The 23917-nt window shown below is 33.3% G+C and overlaps 1 protein-coding gene across 1 annotated transcript; it reads right to left on the bottom strand.

Annotated features, from left to right (window-relative positions):
- Positions 1 to 9467: 9467 nt before the first annotated feature.
- On the bottom strand, positions 9468 to 19078 carry LOC107788240 (putative pectin methyltransferase QUA3). The gene is made up of 8 exons (XM_016609914.2): positions 18581 to 19078; positions 18286 to 18504; positions 17286 to 17489; positions 16993 to 17203; positions 16644 to 16905; positions 16096 to 16470; positions 15684 to 15779; positions 9468 to 9943 (listed from the first exon to the last, which is right to left on the bottom strand). Exons 1-8 carry the CDS (start codon positions 18788 to 18790, stop codon positions 9721 to 9723), a joined length of 1800 nt encoding a protein of 599 aa, XP_016465400.1. The 5' UTR covers positions 18791 to 19078; the 3' UTR covers positions 9468 to 9720.
- Positions 19079 to 23917: the final 4839 nt, after the last annotated feature.

The following is a 23917-nucleotide window of genomic DNA, read 5'->3' as shown; positions in this document are numbered from 1 at the left end:
ACACGACTTGAAGTCGTAATATGTTAATACACAATCCATACATATATCACATTCCCGAATGATAACACAATAAGATAAGAGCATTTGAAACACACTTTTAACATGTAACTTTTGACACAAAGCTTACTTGGAATAGTCCAATTTATAATGAACAACTCGGGACTTACGGGATCATTGTGAGATTCAATTCTAAGAGAAAAGTTTAGCCAACATACCTTGTTTGAGCTTCCTAGAATGTTCCGAAAATCTTAACAACTTCGATCTATTTGGAAATATAACAAATTCGAATACAAATTAGGAAGAAGTCCATGGGTTTAGCTCATTTGAGCGTTTTAACAAACACTAGGTGGACATTATGATCTCAAGGTCCTCCTATGGTGGATTCCTTCACCCCACAACCCAAAGTCTACCAATTTGAACTCAACAACCTTCCCATAAACCTTGATAATACATGCATGCATAAATAACACTCTCACACCCAAGAATCACACTCCCCATTAACCATCTTCTACTCCAATTTCGAAATTGAAACTAGGGTATGGAACCTTACCTCTTAGATGAAGATCTTGTGAGTTTTCCTTGTGAATTCTCTAACTTTTGAGCAAGGGTTGATGAGCAATTAGCTTAGGGACTTCTCCTCTCACTCTATGGAACCTCCTCTCTCTAGAAATATCACAATTTTACTTTGCAAATGGTCCTTAACGTCTATATATTGAAATAAGGCCAGGTTATAAAAATAAAAAAATGGACCTCCAAACACAGATCAGCGGTCGCAGAGTGGACCGCAGAATGGATATGCGGTCCGCAAAATAGTCCGCAGAAATGATGTTAAGAACTGGGTTGCTCGGTTCAGGTCTGCGGTAGATCTGCGGTCCGCAGACCAATTCTGCAGTCGCATAATGCGCCGCAAAATTCCCCTCCGAAAAACTTCGTGTTGGATCTGCGATAGATTGTGCGGCCCGCGAAAACATTATGCGGTCGCATATTGGACCACAAAATGACCCACCAAAATTTGCCATTTTTCTGTTGCACTCTGCAGCCGATCTGTGGCCCGCAGAATGATTCTGCGGCCGCATAGTGGATCGCAGAAATGCCTTGCTCTGCCAAAAATTTCTTCAACTCCCCAATGCATTATTCAACCCAAAAGGTCCGTACTACAATGAACAAATACATAAGTCTACTTTGGAATCACGACAATCCGGGTTCTAGGTGAAGTTTACGGGGTCTTACAATTATGTTGGAAGTCCAGCACATTATGAAATTCTAGCATATTATACTGGAAGTTCACAAGTAAAAAATTCGATTCCAGCATATTATGCTGGAATATTTTCCGAATTGTGAACAGTGTTTTTCTTCAAATTTATCTTTACATGAAAAGCCGTTAAATTTCGATTACTTTTGAAACTGTGGCTATTTTTTTATTACCACTTATAAATCTAACTATTTTTGAATTTCACCCGAGGTCAATGCGTCCAACCCAAAAATCGGTCCATTTGAAAGTTCAGCTAATTAAACACAAAGGTCTGTTGAGGAAGCATAACTCCCCTTGTAAAGAATAACCTCCATTGCTATCTTAACAGTTATTACGACGTACCGTTTTTTACTATTTGAGTTGGAGACACTCTAGAAAGACATTTCATAGATGTAATAACTAGGTTCTATGAAAAATTCGAGAAATGGTCATGCCAATGGTCTTCTATCTTTAGTTGCAAGGTGGATGTCTTTGACATTGAAAAAGTAGAAGAAAAGGTCCCCTGGGGGGCGGCCATAGTGGAGGAATAAGCAGTGAAGCCGCCATTCATGCCATATTTGAAGCCTCATAAATAAGTAAGCTAATTAAGACATATCGCTATCACTAACTTGTTAAGTAGCATTTACTAATTAAACTGGGCAATTCTTAGGTCCAAGCATCGGTTTAAAATGCGGTTTATATACACCGTTAGTGTAAAAAATAAATAAATTATATTAGTATGATTTAGATATACACGTGTATAATTGTATTTGTGTGTATGTATATTGTATAAGTTCTGTAATTTTGTATAAACACGAGTATAGTTCGAGAAGAAAGTGAATAGACTTAATACAGGTGCGAGAAACTTAGATCAATCTATGGTCCTAGCCCGTGTTAAATGTCAATAGGAGTCCAGGACCATATTATCAATTTTTTTCTTTTGCTTTTAGAGGAAGAAAGTGTCAAAGATTAAAATGCAAACTATGCAATTGAGGGAAATTAGTACCTATAATGAGCCCCAGAACATTTATTTAAAAGATGTTTGAACCTGACACTTTGCTATAATTTAGCGCACATAAACCGAACATCATAATCTTGGATAAATTTAATTAGGATGGGTAGCTTCCCACCCTTTAAAGATAAAGCATTAATAAATTGAGATTGGAAACTATATGACGCAGCAATTTACTTAAGATGGAGAGTAATCGTCATGACTCATGGGGGAAACTTGTAGGGAGAATAAGGCTGTATTCTGGGTCGGGCCTAAATGGGTCATACGGTCCCGGGCTTTGGTGGGCCGGGCTTTGGCGGGCCGGGCTCTGGCGATTCCGGGCCAAACGGTCCTGGAAGGTGGAACCGGCCCACTGTGGGCCTAAGCCTACATGGTCTCGGGCTAAATGGGTCGGGTCCACGGGCCTAAATGTTTCGGGCTATTTTTATAAAGCCCTATAAATATTTGTATACCAAAAGTGAGGACCTCAGTACCTACACTTGTCCCCTCTTGCGCAGCTTTCATTTGAAGATATCTAGCTTTATCTCTACGGTGTTTCTTTATGTGTCTAGTCAAACTACCCATACCATTGCGGTCTCCAGTATATTTATGAGCCATCAAAGCCTCACAAGTTTTACACTTAGCCTTATTTTGAGCTCTTTTTGAGTAAAAAAGTGTCAAACAAGAGATGTTTCGGGTCGTCTAGAAGGTTGTCTATTAAAAGTAGGGGTACTACATATGGGTCAGGCGGAACATCATTTGGATTATTATCAGTTGGGTTAATAACAGGACTAGTAGGTGTATCATCTAAATCCGGTTGCGTTTCATCTAAATCATCATTTTCCTCATCATTTTCATCAATAGTTTGATTAGGATAAAGAGCATTCATATATTCATCGTTTAATTGTTGACCTGGTGCAACATCATGGCAAAATTGACTATCGATAAATTGAAAACAAGGGTTATCACTATCAAGAATAACAGGTGGAGGAGGACGGGTAACAGGTCTGGGTTGGGGAGCCGGGGGAGGAGTAGTAGCTTGACGACTAGATTCACCAATTTTAGATTTTCCCTTACCACCAAACATTTTTTACAAAGAAAATGCCATATTAATTATAATTATACAAACTAAAACAAAAAAATTATAATATTAAAACTTAAGAGGTGGAACGAGTTTACCGAATTGACGAACAACTTCTTGAAAATTGTATATCGTTGAAGACTTGAATACTTCAATTCACCAACTTCACAATTTTTCACAAATTGCAATAATAAAGTAAGCAATTATAGAAGAAAATTAGAGAGAGATTGGTGATTTTGTGAGTAAAAATGAAAGAATGAGGGGCTATTATTTATAGTTGAGAATAGGGAAAAGTGTAATTATAAAAAGTTTGGGGTTAAAACAAAGTTTGGGAGCCAAATGGTTATTTTTTAAAAAGCCAAACGGCTAAATTGGCAGGCCAACGGCTAGTTTTTAAACTTTCAACCGTTGGCCAATTTTATTTTATTTTTTAAAAAAAATAGTCGTTGGACCCGGTTGAACCAGCCCAGGCCCGCCCCAAAAGTTATTTATATTCGATAATCGAAAAAAGGTATAAAATTTATATAATCTTTGTATATAACATACAATATATATAATTTTGAGAGCGACTATACAGTATTTTTTTCCCCTATAATAACATTGACAAACTCTCCTATTTTATGTATCAGTTTACTTATCCACTGCCTTGAAAGTACATATAGACCAACTTTTTATGTGGACTTGACTAATGACAATGGGACTTTAAATTAACAACTACTAATAAAAAGGTCGAACAGAAAGACCCATTCTCACCAAATGAAGACAATGCACAGTTTCAACGATGTAAAATCATGTCCTACACCTAGTGTTTGAATAGTATAATATTGTGGTTATTAATTATACACGCTGTAACTAGGGCCTACTTAATTGCTTAATTGTGTCATGATTGTGAACGCAAGACTTAAGTAGTTTCCACTAACACTTTAAAGTTCAATTCTCACTCTTTGTGAACACTAATTTTGGCTCTTTTCATGTATATACTGTTGTCGAAATTTTAATTCTACTTCTTTCACTAGAAAACAATAAACACCTAAAACAAACAATTATACAGAATGGAATTTCTTAAAATATATACGTTGAACGTGGATTTCCATTGCATTTTTTTTATATTTCTGACAATATGTTTTTTTCTTTTTGTAGGGAAAATGTTGAAGATTAGTTAGGACTTAGGAGCAGCTTCTAGTTATGCATAGTTCGTTGTAATAAGAACGTCCCAACTTAGGGTTGTTGAAGTATGGACTAGTAGTTCAGATCTTGCAAAGTCTTCTTAATTCTTTTTTCCCCTTTTGCTATTACTCTATCCGTTTTAATTAAGATGAGTTAGCAACTCTGCACGGAGTTTAAGAAATAAAAAGACTTTTAAAATTTGTGATCTTAAAAATTTAAGGGGTAAAAACTTTGTGTGCCGTGACATTTTTGTGATTATAAAAGCTTCTCATTAAGGGTAAAATAGATAAAATAAAGAGTTTAAAGTTGAATTATTTCTAAATTTAGAAATGTGTCATTTATTTTGGAACAGACTAAAAAGTAAAGTAACTCATTTAGGGGTGTACAAACAGAACCGGAAAACCGCACCAAACCGAAAAGTCAAACCAAACAGATTAAAAAACCCGACTAAGTTTGGTTTGGTATTGAGTAAAAAATCCGAACTAAACCGACATATAAATATATATATTTATATATACTTTTAAGATTTTATACAGAATTTTGTTTAAAAAATATCTAGAAATATTTGGGATTATCTTGGGGGATATAATATTTAATAGTATATGAAGTGCTCCATATTTATTAACCTTAAATAATGGGTTGTATGATCACTTTCTCATCAAGTGTTACTGAAATGCGTCAATATCTTTGTTCTTCCATATTCGTATCATATGTTTAGATCTACTAAATTGTAGTATCTTTTTCGAATGTGAAGTGATTATTATTATTTAGGTATTATATTGATTTTTATGTTTAATTACTAAATATGGTTAACCTTGAAAGTGTACATCAACGAAAGATTATTGTCAGACGACTAAAAAAATAATTATTACTATGTGTTACTAAGAAAATTCTCTCATAAGAATATTTTAATAGATAATATGTTTGTCAATTTTTTATATTTTGTGGAGGGCTCGAGAAGAGGTAGAGGACGGCCTAAGAAGTATTGGGGGGAGGTGATTAGGCAGGATATGGCGATGCTTCAGATTTCCGAGGACATGACACTTGATAGGAATATGTGGAGGTCGAGTATTAAGGTTGTAGACTAGGAGGTAGCTGAGTATCGTCTTATGTCATAACTTTGGGGACTAGTTTGGTAAGGATACTATTTTGCTTTTACTTGGTATCATGCCTCTTGATTTCATGTTGTTCTTATTTTTCCATATATATATATATATATATATATATATATATATATATATATATATATATTTCTTTCATATTGTTTTATGGTGTTACTAATATTGTTTCCTTTTGTTCTTTTGTCATTTTGTCCTATTGAGCCGAGGGTCTTTCGGAAACAGCCTCTCTACTCCTCCGGGGTAGGGGTAAGGTCTGCGTACACACTACCCTCCCCAGACCCCACTAGTGGGATTACACTGGGTTGTTGTTGTTGTATATATTTACTTATTAAAAATTTAACAAAGTAAGATTAAAATAATATTTATGTAATAAAAAATCCGAAAACCTCGAAAAATCTGACAAAACCGAACCAATCCCAACCGATATAGTATGTTTGGTTTGGTTTTGATAAAAACCGAACCAACCCGGTCCATATACACCCCGAAACTCATCTAATTTGAAATGGAGAGAGTGCTAATTTGGGCAAGTACGGATCCTTGTATTTCTCTGTAATTTTTATTGGAAAAATTTCACATAAGAACAACTGACCTCCCTATTTTTCAATTTTATAGCCCATATTTTAATTTACAATCAACTATCCCAAAAATAGTAGGCTAATACTCAACATCCAATAGGTTCTTGAAATTACTATTTAATTTTTAAAAAAGATTGTTCAAGCTTTTAAGTTAATTTTCGAATCAGTAACTATGACTCAAATATTAGCTCAACAAACCAAATCCATTTGGATGGAGAAAATTAGATTTTTAACAAGCTTAAATATGTGAGTTTAAATTTTAAATTTGATTTGGTAAGAAATTTGGAGTGGGTGTTATTTAGACTTGCTAGAAATAGTATATGGAGATTGTATATAGAAATTGAAGTCATTTAATGGAGATTTGGACTGGTTTTGAACAAGAATTACAATAGAAAATCGTGGAAGAAGTTCGTCTACATACGCTTGTATAAAGGTGTATAAAGGTATATAATAATGTATAAAATGTATTTATACACTCGTATACACTATTATACAAGATTATACATATTTATACAAAAAAAACTGACTTCGTCTTCTTCCTTGCGTTTTTTCTGAAATTTAACTCAAATCTTGCTCAAATCTACTCCAAATCACTTCAAATTTAAATTTTGAACTCCTTTGATATTTTCAATCAATTGGAATAATACCCAATCCAAACAACTAACAAACTAAAAAAATTCGATTTTTGAAAGCAAAGCTTTGAATGGCTTTCAATGGTGGACTTCTACTCTTCAATTTTCTTATATTGCAACTAGGTGACACAGGGAGAGAAGCAGTAATGGCGGACCACTCCTTGAAGCATATAAAGATGTGAGAAGATGAGAGAGTGAAACCAATGGTTGTGAGAACACAAATTTAACTCCATAGCTTTTAGAAGCATTGGTTGTAAAAACACAGATTTTGAATTTGCTAGTGCTTTCAAAATATATACAATATGGGCTAGGTTGAATAAAATTTAAAAACATGGGCAATTTTTTGTTATGGTGTGAAGTCATGTGTATTTTTCCCACTTTTCTAAACACTTCATATTTATGGAATATGTCTGGTATGTAGGAAGTCCATGAAAATGTTTGACATGATGATGTTATTTTTTAGTTTTTGGTTAACATGAAGAATTTCTTTCCATAAAAAAGGGAGATATGACACACTTATGGACAGTGGTGGAGCCAGAATTTTTGTTAAGGGGTATCAAAATATATAAAAGTAAACATATCATGAAATTAAAAAGAGTCAATACATAGTATATATACATATAATTTATTTTTTTACCTATCTACATAGTATATTTTGACACCCCTTCCTATAAGGTGGCTCCGCCACTGCTTGTGGACACAAGTCATTTTCTTTAAAACAATTACCATTATTAATCTTTAATATATATTTTTTCAAGATTTTTTTTCACCGATCAATCAAACACTATTTTCAATGAAAACAACATTATCTTGAAAAAACATGTTTTATGAAAATTGACGTGACAAACACACTAAATTGTGTTCACATAAAAAGGACAGCATATACGTCAGAGTCAAGTTCAACTCTATACCCCGTGTTCATCATTCACATTATATTGTATGAATAAAATGTTTAAAATTAGATTCTAATTAATTATTTCATTTTTAGGGGTGCTTTGGACGTCACTATAGAGCAAATTTTCCCTAAAAAGAAAAAGTAAAAAATAGCAAAGCAAAAAAATCCCATCATAAATGAAGCCAATTTAAATTGGGGGCCAATGGGAAATTCTGCTGGAGCTTTAGGAGCAAACAGAATGCATGAGTCTCCCCCGTGATAGCAAAACTTTTAGGGACCACTCTTGAAAGGCTCCATTTCAAGCCCTTTTTGCTTGGTGCCAGCAAAAAATTTGGTTAAATCACATGTATAGCAGCTATTATCACCTTTTTTTGACAGCCCATTAATTTTCTTAGCATTGCCTTTGCCTAAACTTGGATAAGAGGTGGTCGAGGCGCGTGCAAACTAACCGAGGTAGTAGTTACCCGGTGAATTAATCGAGGTACGTGCAAAGCGCTATGGAAGAAACAGTCACTTTTGTGCACCAAATTCTGCATGCACTTCATTAGAACAACTCAACATTAGTCGACATATTTTCTGCTTTCTATTTGAATTTTCAGGTTTCTTTCAGTTGGTTACAGTAAAAGCAGCAAACATGACATATTGGCTCCTAAGTTGGCTGACAAGAACTGCAAATAATGACAGTGCAGGTTGACAATAAATTTTTAATCAGGCAAGAGCCTAATAAAGACTATTCATTCATGTGAAGAGCAAAGCCCATAGTAAGTGGCTGTATTTTGTTGGAATAGCAGTCCAAGAAGCATGTCTAATTCAGGTGAATTTGCAGAAAAGGGCCCTCACTCCTCAGTACTGCAGATGTTTTATATGTCTGAAAAGTAAGCTCAAGATATGAACACCCCCCTGCCCCTACCTTTTTTAATGATAACCATGGTATCCGGCCAGCTTGCGAACAACTCAACTAATTACACATGTCACCTGCCACCTGCCACCTCCCACCAGTGTACCACTTATTTTTGCACAGCTATGCGTAATCTTATGTAATGTGAAGGAATTGCTTCCTGCATTTTTGGTTAAATTGCTAAATATATAATGTGGATATTTTAATAGATTTTTCAGCTACCTGCACTAGTGAGGAGCTGAGTTTTGCTCTTGTGCACCTATTTTGGTGTTTATTACATAAAACACCTTGGTTATCAGGGAAGAAAAAACCCAGTGATAGAACACACTGATGTTCAAGGTTTAACAGCATGACCTGATATCTCAGAATAGGGACAAACATGCTGAGAACTCTTCCAAAATGACTACCTTAAAACATTATGTTTACGGAGGAATGTCAGAACGAAAATAATCTGGAAATGCCAGTACATATGCAAGGGAAAGTGCTGAATGCGATGTAAAAGGAAAAAACAAAACTGAAAACAGGAAATGAAAGTATTGAACATAGTCAAGGGAAAAAATGAGAAGCCAATGTCATGGCCCCAAAATTCTGGAAGTATGATACAGCAACGAGTTCATAACATGCAGTTTTTGCTAACACCACGTCCACGAGTCTGGTATACAAAAATAGCTGTGCCTAGCTGGTCTTGTTCGAAAATATTGAACAAGCTCCATATGCCTCGGAAAATATTTTCCTTGAAGTTTTAACTTCTATGTTCAAACTGATCCATGCTTTGAGGCTCGAGCTAAGCAAATCAATGCACAGCCAAGCAAATCCCAACCCCACGCCCACCCCCACAACAAAAAATAATAATAATTCTACCAATACTCTTCAAGCTAGAAAAAGAAAATCATTTCATCATTTAACTGAATCTAATAGAAGTGTTTGTAACAGTATGCTATAATTTTTTTACAGTTTTCTCCCACCATCTTTGTACGCTTCCAATTAATTCTACATAAACTAGATAGAAAGAAGAGATGGAGCAAAAAGTAGACTACTTGCATAACTTGAAACATGCCAATTGGCCATAGTAATGAGACAACGAGGAAAAAAGGAGATATACCTAAAAGTACAAAAACAAAAGGTTCAATCAGTGGGATGCAGAAGGTAGCTTCCAAAAATTCTTGGTGGCTACCAGGATTTTCTCCCTCCCATGTGATTCAGGTTCTTTCTCATGAATACTTGCCGTCCATCTTACAGCAGGAGCAATCCGGTCTACTTTGTCTATCACTTCAGGAGAGTCCCGAATTATAACAGTTCCTTCAGGCCGAAGCATTCTATCAATTTCTACCATCAAATCCACAAGGCTACACCTGAAAGAATGTACAAATGGTTCAATCATTATACATCAGAAAGGATTGGTCCAATATTTTCACCAAATATGCTGTATCAGACGCCTATCAATGTTAAATATCACAGCATTGCATCTCTTTCTTTGGTCTTATTCCAGTTCTGTTATCTATTTCAGGAATGAGGGGCAGGGGCAGTATATTCCCTATAAACAACTCAAACACTCAACGTAACTTGTAGAGAAATACATGGTCAATTACAATCTTTAGATTGCACAGAGCATCTCTATTTAACTTCCTGCATGCTAAATGACCCTTAGGGATAAGAAGGCATTTCTATTTAACCTTTTTTAAGAAGCTTCTATGCTACAAACTGAAAAGGTAACAAGTTTACTACATCATTTCCATGCTGTATCATCTCTATCCAGATCAATTATATCTTAGATGCAAGGAGCAGCTTAAAATACAATTTTTTTAATCAAGCAAATAAAATTTCATTAATGATTGGGCAAAAGCAAAAGTGCCCCAATACAAGATCAAGTAAATAAAATGTCAACCTTGATCAACAGATAGCATTAATGTTCAACCTTGATAAGTTATTCGAGGACGAAAACCTAACTACTATTAAGTTGTTTGGAAGTCCAAAGGCACCATCGAAGAAGGATTTATCTTTAAGAAAGTAAATGGAGTGTATATTCCAATAGGAAAGATGCTCTGCTCTTGAGTTGAAATTTGATCAAAGATATCACAAGTTTTTTGCTGTTAGTTTTAACTTTTACCAGAGAGACTACAACATCCATTGGTTGATGTCAGACATGGTCGATAATGAGCTATAATCCACAAGTTGAACTCAGATCATGGTCATTTCCAAAATCTCATTAAGTGTAAATGGTAAAAGCATAATTCCTCACTGTTATCACCTAGCTGACAAATGGTTGCTAAAGTTTATGTCAAATGTTGATCCAGTAACACCAGAAAATGAAATTCAATGTCTACATACAAATAGCTATAAAGCTTCATTAGCACCTACGAGTATGGCCTAGCGGTCAATGAAGCTTAAAACGGACCATGGGAGACTAGGGTCCAAATCCTAGTAGAGGTTAAAAAAAAATTAGGTGATTTCTTCCAATCTCACAAAGCATTGATGGACAGATTAACCAAATACCTATACTGGTGGGAGATAGCTGGTATGCAGTGGATTAGTCAAGGTGCATCAAAGCTAACCCGGGCACTGAGTATTATACTTCATTATAAATTGCAAATAGTTGTTGTATTATGTTGGTTCACCTGCTAAAAGATCATTTTTCTTTTGAAGGGAAATAAAAGCATCTAGCAGATTTCTATTTTGTGGTGGTGTTTGTGAGGTCTTCAACAGTCATATGATCATGATTTGAAGTAAGGAAAACATGAAAGTCTTGCAAATTTTCAGTTTTATCATGCTGGGTGCTATATCATCTACATAAAGTTCCCTTTTATTTGAAAATCTAAAAGTTCAAGATAAAACGATGTGCGTGCATGCGCGTGCATCTAAGCTGCTTTGTGAAAATAGCTGGGCTAACTGAATCCTTCTAAATTCCTGGTGTTTATCTCCTGATCATCTAAACTTTGACCTTTCATTGGGTGTTCTAATGTCTCTTCTTTTTTTTTGGTAACAATCATTTGCTCGCTCCTTTTATTTTGTTTCCTTCCTTAACATTGAGTTTGTTATGGCTATAGTGTATGGATTATTTTATGAGAAGTGTAAAGTGCAGTTAAGGAGTACTTAATATTAAAAATAGTAGTTAGGCAATTAAAATAGTCTTTTATTTTTTGGATGTTTAAGATTATATATCAATTACTGTACTATATTGGCAAACCATAATAATTAGTGACATCCATGTCTCGGTGCTTCAGTTAGAGTATATCATCTTTTAGACGTATTTGTGTTGGATCTGAAGCTACTCTTAATTTACAAGTATTTGCTAAGATGCACCAAGAAGATGCTGCTCTTACCTTCCTTTAAACATGTAGGAAGGCAGAGGTGGATCCAGGATTTGGAGGCTTCGGGTGCCAAGCTAATTTATTTGATCAACTTTGGAAAAAAACAAATACTACTAACTATTTGGCTTTTGGGATTTTAATGGGAGCGGGGACTTTGAAAAGGAAATGTTGTTTTAAGTGTGGGTGAAAAAAACAAATAGTACTAACTAAGATACCAAAAAAAAAAAAAAAGTCATGATTTACTAACAAAGAAAGATATAGTCAACAATAATTAAAGAAAGAAAAATAAATGAACAGTAGTGTCAAAATTTACTGAGAACAAGCTAAAAAGGTTTTAAAAAGTGTTGCTTTTGCTTTAGCGTTTCGAGCAATCTTTTGTTAATCTGGGTGATACTAGGAATATTTATCAGATTTCGCAGATATGCATACATATATAGTTAAGATTTCGAACAAAGCTTGCGGGTGGCGTACCACCCCGCGGGCCTTAGTAGATCCGCCCCTGTAGGGAGGTAAGGAAATCCACAGACATATTCAATGCACAGCTACACTTCTATTCTCAAATTATCTATAAATTCTCTTTCCATAATGTCCTAAAGATACACAGGTATTCTATTCAACGTGTCTGAAGCCACATTTTTATTGTGCTCTAGCATGTCAATGACTCTTTAAGTCTTAAGCTTTCTTGGGTTTCTATGTTCTACACTTTTTGCACTTGACCTACATCTACTCCTCGATAATTTAAGCTTCTTTCTTCACAGGTTTTCTGTCTTCTAGCATTTCAAAGACTCCTAAGTTTCTTGGGATCCTAAGCTATTACTGTTGACATCTCTCCCTCCACAAGGTAGGGATAAGGTTTGCGTACACACTACCCTGACCCCACTATGTGGGATTATACTGGGTTTGTTGTTGTTGTTGTTGTTTATCTCCCCCTCCATAATTTAATGCTGTATTTGTTTCAAAATCTCCAGCCAAAAGTTGTAGCAGGAAGTATAATCAAAATATTGGTATTCAAGTCTTCAAGATTAACTGATCTTTCCTAATTAAATAATTCTTTTGGAACCAAGTCGGGACCAGTTCTTGTCAGAGATTCTTTACAAAATTCATTTAGTTTATTAATTAATTAAGAATGTATGCATAAATGTATGTATCAATGTGGTGTGTATTTCTACATTCTGCTCATATTTAAGGCTCAATACATACTTTACCCCTCTACTTGCGGGAAAATCCCTTTTACACCATTTCTTTCTTGTGGGCAACATATAACACACCTTAGCTTGAAACCATAGCTAAGATCCCCTCGGCCTAAGACCTCTTACTCCTGGGAGGTGAATGACACGCGCCACTCACAGTGACACGTATAGAAGAGAAAAGGATACACACCTATGTCCTCCTACCTAAAATTCATTTCTTGTATCTGTAAAATACCATGAGCACTCAAGCTCAACCACAACCCATAGAGCTTAAAGAGGCCAAGAAAGACTCAAGAGCAGTAAATCTTGAGAGAACTAAACTCACAATTGTCTCATTGTTGATGAAGCAATCAGAGATGAAAACTCCAGTGTGTTTCCCCAACGGTGGAAACAAAGAAAATATTCAAGTATTCCATGGTGATGATATCCTTACCACCAGTAAAGATCCGGCGAAGGTGGAGAAAAATAGAAAACAGAGGGTAAAAGAGGGTATAGGCGGATTTGGGCTTTGGGGGGGGGGGGGTGTTATTTTGGTCCTGAATGGACTATTCCGTGGTAGAAAAGCTTTTGTCTTTAGCTCCAAAGGTGTCAATGCGATGTTCCTATATTCTAGCACACAACCTTACCTCATTTTTTCTGCTTCTCCAGACCACTTGGTCTAGATATTCTCAGGGGTCGTTTGGTTGGAATACGATTTATATCGGTATAAGTTATATTGGGATAAGTTATGCTGGGATTAGTTATGATAGGATTGTTGTTTATTCATTGTTTCGTATGTTGTATTAAAAATGACAATTGCATAATTTCTAAGAAGAAGGTATAAGTTATACTGGTGCTAATTACCCCACCTTCTATAAGGTATAAGTTATCCCAGTGTTAAAATTAACACCGAGATAACTTATACCTGATTTGCTAACCAAACAGAGTAATAAGTGGTATTAAATTTTTATATCACCCTTATACCTTCTTATACCTTATACCTAGTTCGCTTACCAAATAGAGTATTAAGGTGGTATTAAATTTTTATACCACCCTTATACCTTCTTATACCTCATACCAAATGACCCCTCACAGTCCATAAACATTTACTAACAAAGAACCCGAGAAAGAGTTTACAAAAAAAAACAGCACAAAAAAACCCACTTCTTCTAAATTTCCTCCCCTTATAAAGCACACAACATTAAGTTCTTACCTTTAGCCAACTACATTTCCTCAGTCTCACTCTCCTTAGCTTCTGGGTAAAACCAACATGGGTGTCTTAGAAGGTGCCTCTAGAAATGATGAGCCAACTTCTAGGCCCTGGGATTTCCTTCTCTGCAGAGTTTCTTAACGAGAAAACTTCACATCCATGCAAGTGAAAGTGCTAGCAGAGAAGGAGCAGTGTTCTTGGAATTGGGACAATTGACAGTGGTCTTGGCATAGGTGGAAGCATTGTCAGAAATGGAGTAGGTATTGGTGGTGGCAATGGAACAAGTGTTCCTAGAGTTGGAGGAATTGGCTGTGGTGGAGGCATCAGCATAGGTGGAAGCATTGGCAAAGATGGAATTTTCCTTGGAGCCAGGAGGAGGTTGCAGTGTAGGTGACCAAACTTTGAGCAAGGTTTTAGTGTTCCAGGAATTGGAGGAAATTTTCTTTTTTGTTCCTTTTTATATTTTACCTTAATTGGAGAGAAAAAATCGGAAAGATTTTAAGTGTTGGACATGTGCCATCTAAGTAAGGACTCAAATACAACTTTTTACTGTTCACGCGCTTGACTTTTATGTTTCCCATGGGCATGGCACATGTCATTTTAGGGAGTAACCGTTCCACTTTTTACAAGTAGTGGCATAAAAAAGGATGCCCATGAAGAGAGGGTGTGTAAGAGAGAATTTGTTGATAAAGGGTGCGTAAGAGGGATTTACATGCAAGTTTGTGGTAACGTGTGTATTAAGCCTACATTTAACGGTATAAATATAATGGTATTGTTCCAGGACCAGGGTTAAAATTTCAGTAGAGGGAAAACATGATTTGTTTTATCTATTTAAGCATTAGTGGACAAAGTTACTCCGTACATGTGCCGTGGGAGGTAACTGATATTCGGTGGATTAGTCGAGATGCATGCAAGCTAGCCCAGACACAATCAAATAAATAAATAAGTACAATGGTATCTACACATATGATGGTCTTAACTTTAGATCTTAAATATTGTCACCAAGGATATCCAATATATTAAAATTTACTAGATGAGATTAATCACATATAGCCGAAAATACAGACAACTATGTGCCATTTGCAACGAAATATCATGAATAATTGACATGGACACATCAAATGTTGAAAAACTTGACGAAACTAACTGCTTGGACAAACATAGATTGTGTATCTCTTAAAATTACCCATTACTCAATTATCACATAAGATTGGTTTCTATGGACTATTATAGTCCAACATACTTCTTCATTTTCTTAACTAGAAAAGCTCCTTTTCTAAAAATAGGTGAGAACCCTCATATACAAGTCCAGAATTGCTAACTCAGGGAACATCATGTTGGAAATATCTAATTATGGACAACCAGAGATAGAGAGCATCGAAGAATTGAGAAAGGTAAAACATACCTGGTCTTTCCAGAAACGGGATCCTTTATGAGAGATTCTATGGCTCCCACGTGAATCAGATCATAAGTCCGAGGGTATGTTGAGAAAGGCTCACACCTGTGACACGAGCGGTAAATGGTGTTTATTAGTTGAAGAGAGTAATCCATCTGTCCATTTCTCCTATGACTCTCTAAGTTCTCGGATTTGCAAACCATTAGTGGATGACTCTTATTGCAAGGAAAGAAACTTCCAAGCTCCAGACAGAGAGATTAAAGAAAGAGAAAAAGATTTGACAAAACTCGCTGTCTAGCAGGTGGGATTAAGAAAAAAAAGAAAAGACAGAAAAAAGATAATGATCCAGAGTCCAGCTAGCCATTTGTATACACTTTTAAGGATGACCATCAAATATGTGATACAGAAATTCTTGACCTACCAGTCATGATAAACTCCAATAAGGCCTCTGTCAAAAATCACATCAAGTGTTAAAGGCTTATGTGCTGGAACAACATTCATCACCCAGATTGGATCTGATGCTAACGCTGCAGCAAATCCTCCGAAAAATGCATTCATATCCATGACATTGCGAACTGATGAAGTTCCTAGTTTCAAGTTCAATGAACTCTTATAGAATGCAACTCTGCGTGCCCATCTTCTTGAGTCAGCTTCAAACACATCCATTCCATTTTTAGTAACAATTGCCCTAGCTGGAGCTTTTGTCAGCCTCGCTGGCCATTTTGGAATTTTCCCGATGGCATATTCTCCTTTGACAGATAAAGTCCTACTCACACATTTTTTCAACTTGAAGTACCTGCAAATTAATTTGAGATAAAAAAGTAAAGCTAGTTATTTAAAATGCTTCCACCAACAATATGTTTGACAAGGTAAAAGCAGCAAAAGTTTGTTGGAGATTATAGCAAAGATGTAACTGAAGAACATGGAAGGAGAAATAAAAAAGAATAAAGAAATGCATGAATGAATCACCATGCAGCACTTGGATCATCCGTGTTATCACACAGTTCAAGCCCAAATTCATTTTGATTCGGAAGACATGAATCCCCAAGAGGCTTTTTCCAGATGACAGTGTTTCCATCTACAACAATCAGCTCATAGCACAACGATCTGGCCACTGTTTGGAGATCCCCCCACTCCTTATCTTGCTTGGGCCACTGAACAGGAGGACCAGAAATGACAAGGTAGCCGCCGGGACGGAGTAACCTGTCAACTTCGATGAAGTATGTTGCATCTGCATGGCAACAATTCTTCTTTCAGGGTTTCAGACAACAGGTATATAAAGCATGCTGACAATGACCATCAAACTCAGAAAACTCACTATATGCAGTGAAAGGAATCAAACACCGTGAACAATGAACCAAATCAAACGAGAAGGCAGGAAAAGGAAGCCTGCGTGTCCCAAGCATGGCAACAAATGCAGGTATTCCTCGCTCCAAGGCAAACTGTATTTGTGATTTATGTGAATCTCTTGGAGCAAAAGAGAGCGTCACCATGTCTTCGGCAAGTAGGTAGCCACCAAAACTGGCAACCTGCAGCAGGAACGAACGTTAGGGTCTCAGATACCCAGGAACATTAGTACAGATTCTAAGGAACCGAGCAAGAACATCATACCCCACATCCCATATCAAGGGCAGTCCTCAAAACTCCACCAGCAATTGGAATGTACTGTTTAAGTTTCTCGATATACTGCTCTGCCCCGTCAGGAAACATAGTTCCACCACCAGGGAAGATAAAATACGGCCCTTCTTTTTTCATCCATCCTTGGTGCCCTTTCCTGTCAGCTATTTTATTGTAGGGCATATTCTCATGCCATATCTGCGAAGAAAGGGAAGGCTTATTGTGACCATGATTGCAATAATTAAACACTCCAAAAGACAAAAAAAGTGAAACTTGCAATTTTCAACGAATATGGTGCAAGTTATTAAGAACTGCCACCAAAAGAGGCCCACAACTACAGATGTAATGCAACAATTTAAACCGAATCTGCAAGAAAAGAAGAACTAAATTCTTTTAACAAATTGAGAGGCTGAATTACTAAGTCAATTGCCACCAAAAGAGGCCCAAGATTAGGGAAAAGCCACTATCCACGTTAATCTAAAAAGAAAAGGGAAGTACAAAAGAAAACCATTATAGATCCATCTAATGAAACTACAACAAGCAGCACTACGAGTATTCAAGCAAGATCATACATAAGGTACCGATGAGACTAAATCAAAAGGCAACTTAAATGTTGTTCCATGCAGCTAAATCCAGCCCACCTAGACTGAAACAAACCAATCTTGTGATATCACAACTCACTCAAAATGCTGCGCACCTAACATAAATAAATAAATAAAAGTGTCTCATGTAACGGCTTAAACTTTTAGATAAGCTATTCACACATTTCAACATAGTATTAAAACAAGTAGAGGTCTTAGGTTCGATTCTCACAGCGATCCATCAACAAAAATTAGACTAACGGTAGCGCCAAGTGTTGAAACCGAAAATAATAATAAAAAGTCTTTCTTCTACTAACAGTTTCAGACATTTCAAAACACGTTTCTGGGCTTCAGGGGATTGATTAGCTTCAGATCAATTATAACTAGTAAAGATTTAACTTTTAAGTATTTACCTTGTGCAAACTGTCAGGCCAATGAACAGAGACGCGGTAACCTTGTGGGGGTGGAATCAAACAAAGAGGGGTGTCCTTAGGCAAAGGGCAATGCCTTTCCCTATAATAATTCATCTCTCTACTCAACTGGCTATTTAATCTTGGATCCTCACAAGGCATATGATCCACATAGTCTGCTGGGCATGCATCAATACCTGTAGTCTGTCTCCCTGACTCCACCTATTAATTATCCCACAAATTATTAAAACAGATCTAATCCAAACTGAACTGAAAGCATAACAATATGAAATTGTACCTGTGCGACAAGGCGACTGCGCTGACGTGGATCCCCGGAGGCTGAACGAAGCAGAGACTGACGCCCTGAAGCAGCTAAGGAATCACCCAAAGGGGTACATAAAAGAAGGAAGAAAATTAACACTGCTGCAAAGAAAGCTGCTGATACTAAATCAAGAAGACGCCACTGTCGAACATTTCTCTTTGACGATGGTAGATTCAAGTGACCCATTTTCAGTAGTAGCAGTTAATAATAGAAACCTCAAGATCCAACCGCGCACACACTGACACACACAGAAATGGAAATTCGAAGATCTGAAGCATATGTTGAAGTAGATTTTACTGCTTTTAGAAGTGAGTGTTGTGGCTTAAAGGAGCTTGCGGGGAGACTGGAGAGAGAGAGAGAGAGAGGGGATATTTTTATTCTTTTAAAATTCAGCCATTCTTTATGAGTTAAGAAGGACTAAAGAGTAAGTATGGAGATCTATTCCAAGGCATTTTCTTCTTTAGTTTTTACTTCGGAGAATTGTATTGGTTCCCCTTAGCTTTGTGCGACTTGTCAAGTATTCTAAAATAAAATTTTTATTTTTACTTATCACTTTTTACATATCAAAAGAAAAATAATTTATTTTTCCTATTTTACTTTTAGCATTTATTACTCATTCCAAATTATTTTCTAAATCCATTAAGACTATACCAATTAATATTGGTATCATGGTAAATTATATACCTTAATTATCTATATCTATATTATATTAAAATGAGAGTAGTATGTATTGTGGTTAAGCCAAGTGTCAAGCTAAAATGAAGTCACTTGGCAATTTTAGGACAATATTAATAATTAAAAATTATATATAGAAACATAATTAATGGAGGTAGTTTAATGAATCTTATACATAATCTAAATAGATTTGGACAAATCTAATCTATATATCTATATTTAAATTTATATGTATATTTGTATCAATATCTATATCTATATCTATATCTATATCTATATTTATATCTATATATTGATTCACTCATAGATTTACTTCTATGTTAGCCATAAATATAGAGGTAAAAAATTAATTAAAAACTATAATAGAAAAAAATATATATAAAGACGTAAATTGAGATAACCTATCACTATTTATACTTTGGAGTAAGTTAAAATATAAAATAAAACTAAAAATTACTTAAGATATTAAAGATTTATTGAGTTTAAAAACTAAATAAATTCAAGCAGCAAAATAAGATCTTACATAAAATATACAAATTAATTATAAGGTAAGAGAAAATTAAATAATCAGCAAAAAATATTTTAATAACAAGAAAAATAAATTTATATTAATATTAATAAATCGTGCAAACAAATATTTTATACGTAAATATTACTACAATATTTAGATATAATGTGTTCAAATAATTAAGAAAATATTTTTCTATGATTAATATTTGAATTGAGTTTAGTTAGTTTAAGTTTGAAATCATACCATAATTTTTTGAAAATATGGTCCAATTAAGAAAATAAAATGATAAAAATTATTTGAATTTGAGATGAGAAAGTATTTTAATTTTTATCTATATTATATTAGAATGAGTGTGGTAAAAATAGATATTTAATTCAAACATGCTAATAAAAATTTACATGGCAATGTAATAATATTAGGTATTGAATAATATAAAATCAATAATAAATAATAAATAGAAGAAAAAAACTAAGATTTTTTATCATAGGAAAAAGTGTAAAACTTATTTAAATTTGAGATGAGAAAGTTTTTTATATTATGATAAGAAAAGTCATTATATAAGTCCGCATAACTCAAGTCTAATAGTAAAATAAAAAACTAAAAATATTGAACAATAAAAATAAATTAGATATAATGTAAGGATATTTATAAATCATAAGTTTAGAAAATAAAATAAAGTAAATATACAATACTTAAAAATATTATTAAATTTTCTAGCAATATTTTTGAAACAAAATAAATATTTATTTTATAATTAAAAATTATATACTTATCTTATATTATTAAAGAAAAGTAGTTGAGAATGATATTAAATAAATTTACGAGTTAATGAAAAGCCATATAAAACGTAATAAGACTATATATTAGATTAAAAAATAGAAAAATTATGTTAACTTATTAGAAATTTACTATTAAAAATGAAAAGAAAAGACTCTTTGAATTTAAGATTAGAAAGTTCTTAAAACTACTATGCGAATGCTCAAATTATGAATAATACCATAAAATTGAAGTCTTATTTATGAAAAGTAAAACAATAATAAAAAATAAAATTATAAATTATAAAATAAATTTATAATATAGATAATTTTAGAAAAATTTATTTTGTATCTTAAAACTAAAAAAGTTTTTATGTAAAGAAGTAAAAGACAGTGAAAATATTACTACAATATTTAGATATAATATGTTCAAACAATTAAGAAAATATTTTCTGTGATTAATATCTAAATCGAGTGCAGTTAGTTTGAGTTTGAATGCATAGCATAATTATTTGAAAATGCGGTCCAGTTTAGAAAATAAAATGATAAGAATTATTTGAGTTTGAAATGAGATTTGTTTTTGAAAATATTACGTAAAGAATTAAAATGATAGTAAAAATATTATTACAATATTTAGAAATAATGTGATAAAAAAATTAAGAATTTTTTTTCTATGATTAAATAAATTTTTAAAAATACAAAATAAATTTCTAATATTGGTAATCTTAATAATGAAAATTAAAAATTAAATTTTATCTTATAGCTAAAAAAGAACAAAAATTTAATTACATCTAATACAAAATTAATTATAAGAGAACTCAATACATTTGGAACATGATAATCAAATAACTTATGTATTAATATTTTAGACTTATGATTAATATCTGAATCGAGTGCAGTTAGTTTGAGTTTGAATGCATAGCATAATTTTTTGAAAATGTGGTCCAGTTTAGAAAATAAAATGATAAGAATTATTTGAGTTTGAGATGAAATTCTTTTGAAAAAAAATATTACGTAAAGAATTAAAATGATAGTAACAATATTATTACAATATTTAGAAATAATGTGTTCATAAAATTAAGAATTTTTTTCTATGATTAAATAAATTTTTAACAATATAAAATAAATTTCTAATATTGGTAATCTTAATAATGAAAATTAAAATTAAAATTAAATTTTATCTTATAGCTAAAAAAGAAAGAAAATTTAACTGAATCTAATACAAAATTAATTATAAGATAACTCAATACATTTAGAACATGATAATCAAATAACTTATGTATTATATTTTAGACTAATTAAAAGTTACAATTTAAAACAAAATATGACATTATTTTGGTTATAGGTAAAATATTAATATAAAACTAATTAACATTTATAGTAGGAAAGAGAATGTATATTAAAAAAAATAGAGGTAGTGTGAGGATACTTATACTTTAAATTAATTTTAATATAGATAAAATAAAATAATTAATTATATTTAAAAATATTTCTGACAAATTTAAATGATTAAAATATTATGAATAAGAGGATAAAAGCATAAAAAATATATCAAATTTCGAGAATAAAACATTTATTTTTATCACATACTATTAAAAGGATAATAAGCAAGACATTAATTTAATTATAATCTAACAAAAAATTATATGATGGTATAATAATATGAAATATTAAATAATACAATAACTATAAGAAAAGAACAAAACAAAAAAAGAATTTACGTAAAAATGATGTGATGAATAAGACATATTTGACTTCCTGATAAAAATAAAGTGATTGTAAGAATTTTGTTAAAATAATATGATCTAATGTGCTCAAACAAGACAGATCACAATATGACATGTTTAGTATTCTTTAATATCGACAACGGAACGAAATGCAAGTACTAAAATCAAGGGGTTAGGTTGCTACAAATATATGTTAAAAAGATTGGTTGTCTACTACGAGATTTGATCAATAATTTCATATCCTGCTTTATAATTAAATTCTCATGTTATATAATTTTGATCTGAGAGATATATATTTTAAGGTTATTATGATTCAAACAACATACATCGCAATTTGAAATAATTTGTCTGCGCATCACGCGGGTACTAATTTTAGTTTACTTAAAAGGAAGAAAGTCAGGCGTGAGATTTTGCCAAGTGTCATGTGCATAAAATGCCATGTAGCAATTTAGGACAAAGCAGTTAATATAGTTAAAATTAGTTTCTCTTTCAAAGTTTTGAATTTGAAAACAAATTTCTTTTTAAATATTCAGTAGTTTCTACTATTTTTAAAATACTGTATTTTTTATATGAAAGATGAATTGGGACTTCGGCGCATTTGAAAACAAATTTCTTTTTAAATATTCAGTAGTTTCTACTGTTTTTAAAATTTAGTAGTTTCTACTATTTTTAAAATACTGTATTTTTTATATGAAAGAGGAATTGGGACTTCAGCGCTTAAATCCCACGTCATTAGTTAGTTTAGGTCAAATTAGTTTCTTTTTTTAAATTTTAAAATAATTAAATAGGTATATTATTTTATTAAAGAACCATTGCTTTCTACTATTTTTAAAAAAATAGTACTTTTTATAACGAAAGAGAGGAATTGGGAATTCGGCACTTCAGTAAAATGCCCTTCCTTCGCCTATTTTCCCTACAAATAGCAATCCTACAAATTGGGCTTCAATCTCACTATCTCTCACCACGATTTCTAACTCCTCACCCACGAATTCTTTCTCTCCTAGGTTCTCAGTAACATGATTTCATAGTTTTGTAAAATCATTTTTTTACTTTTACAATATATACTTCTATTCTTTCTCCTTCGTGTGCATATCAAACAGCAATTTTGGACTACAAGAGGTGATCGCTATGATTTGTATTTCATGAACAATCTTTATTCCTGTTCGGATTTTATTTCTGGAACAGATTATTTCTGTAAAATTTGTTGATGGCGTCACTTGTATGGAAACTATTGTTTACCAATTTTAGAGTTATACCGCAGATTCTTGCTGATGACTTTTTGGAGAATCATCAGCAATAAGTCAATTGCTTCACATGATCTCTTACTTCATATGTGTTTCTATAAGCATTTTGTTGGAGTTTCTACTTATATTTATAAATACCTCTCTATTTTCAGGACTTAATGGCGGCTGAAATAAATTTCTTTAGTGAAATTAACAGCTAGTCAATAAATTGGAAATTAAAGGTTCGTGTTGTTAGGCTTTGGGAAAATTCAAATCACGATAGACCCATACACTTTTTTCTATTGAGATTATTGTGATGGATGAAAAGGTATTGTTTTAAACTTTACGATTACTTTCTATTTTGCATTGTTTATATATGCGCAAGTATATTACAGTCATATACAAAATAACTTAGTCGTTTT

This window comes from Nicotiana tabacum, chromosome 7 (genome assembly GCF_000715075.1).
Source record: "Nicotiana tabacum cultivar K326 chromosome 7, ASM71507v2, whole genome shotgun sequence".
Lineage (NCBI taxonomy): Eukaryota > Viridiplantae > Streptophyta > Magnoliopsida > Solanales > Solanaceae > Nicotiana > Nicotiana tabacum.
This window is presented reverse-complemented; position numbering and strand designations above follow the sequence as displayed.

Coding starts and splice junctions, on each gene's coding strand:
- LOC107788240 (XM_016609914.2), bottom strand. CDS start 18,790: ATGGGTCACTTGAATCTACCATCGTCAAAGAGAAATGTTCGACAGTGG. Junction 18,505..18,580: donor GCAGTCGCCTTGTCGCACAG/GTACAATTTCAT, acceptor GATAATTAATAG/GTGGAGTCAGGGAGACAGAC. Junction 17,204..17,285: donor CCCTTGATATGGGATGTGGG/GTATGATGTTCT, acceptor TTCCTGCTGCAG/GTTGCCAGTTTTGGTGGCTA.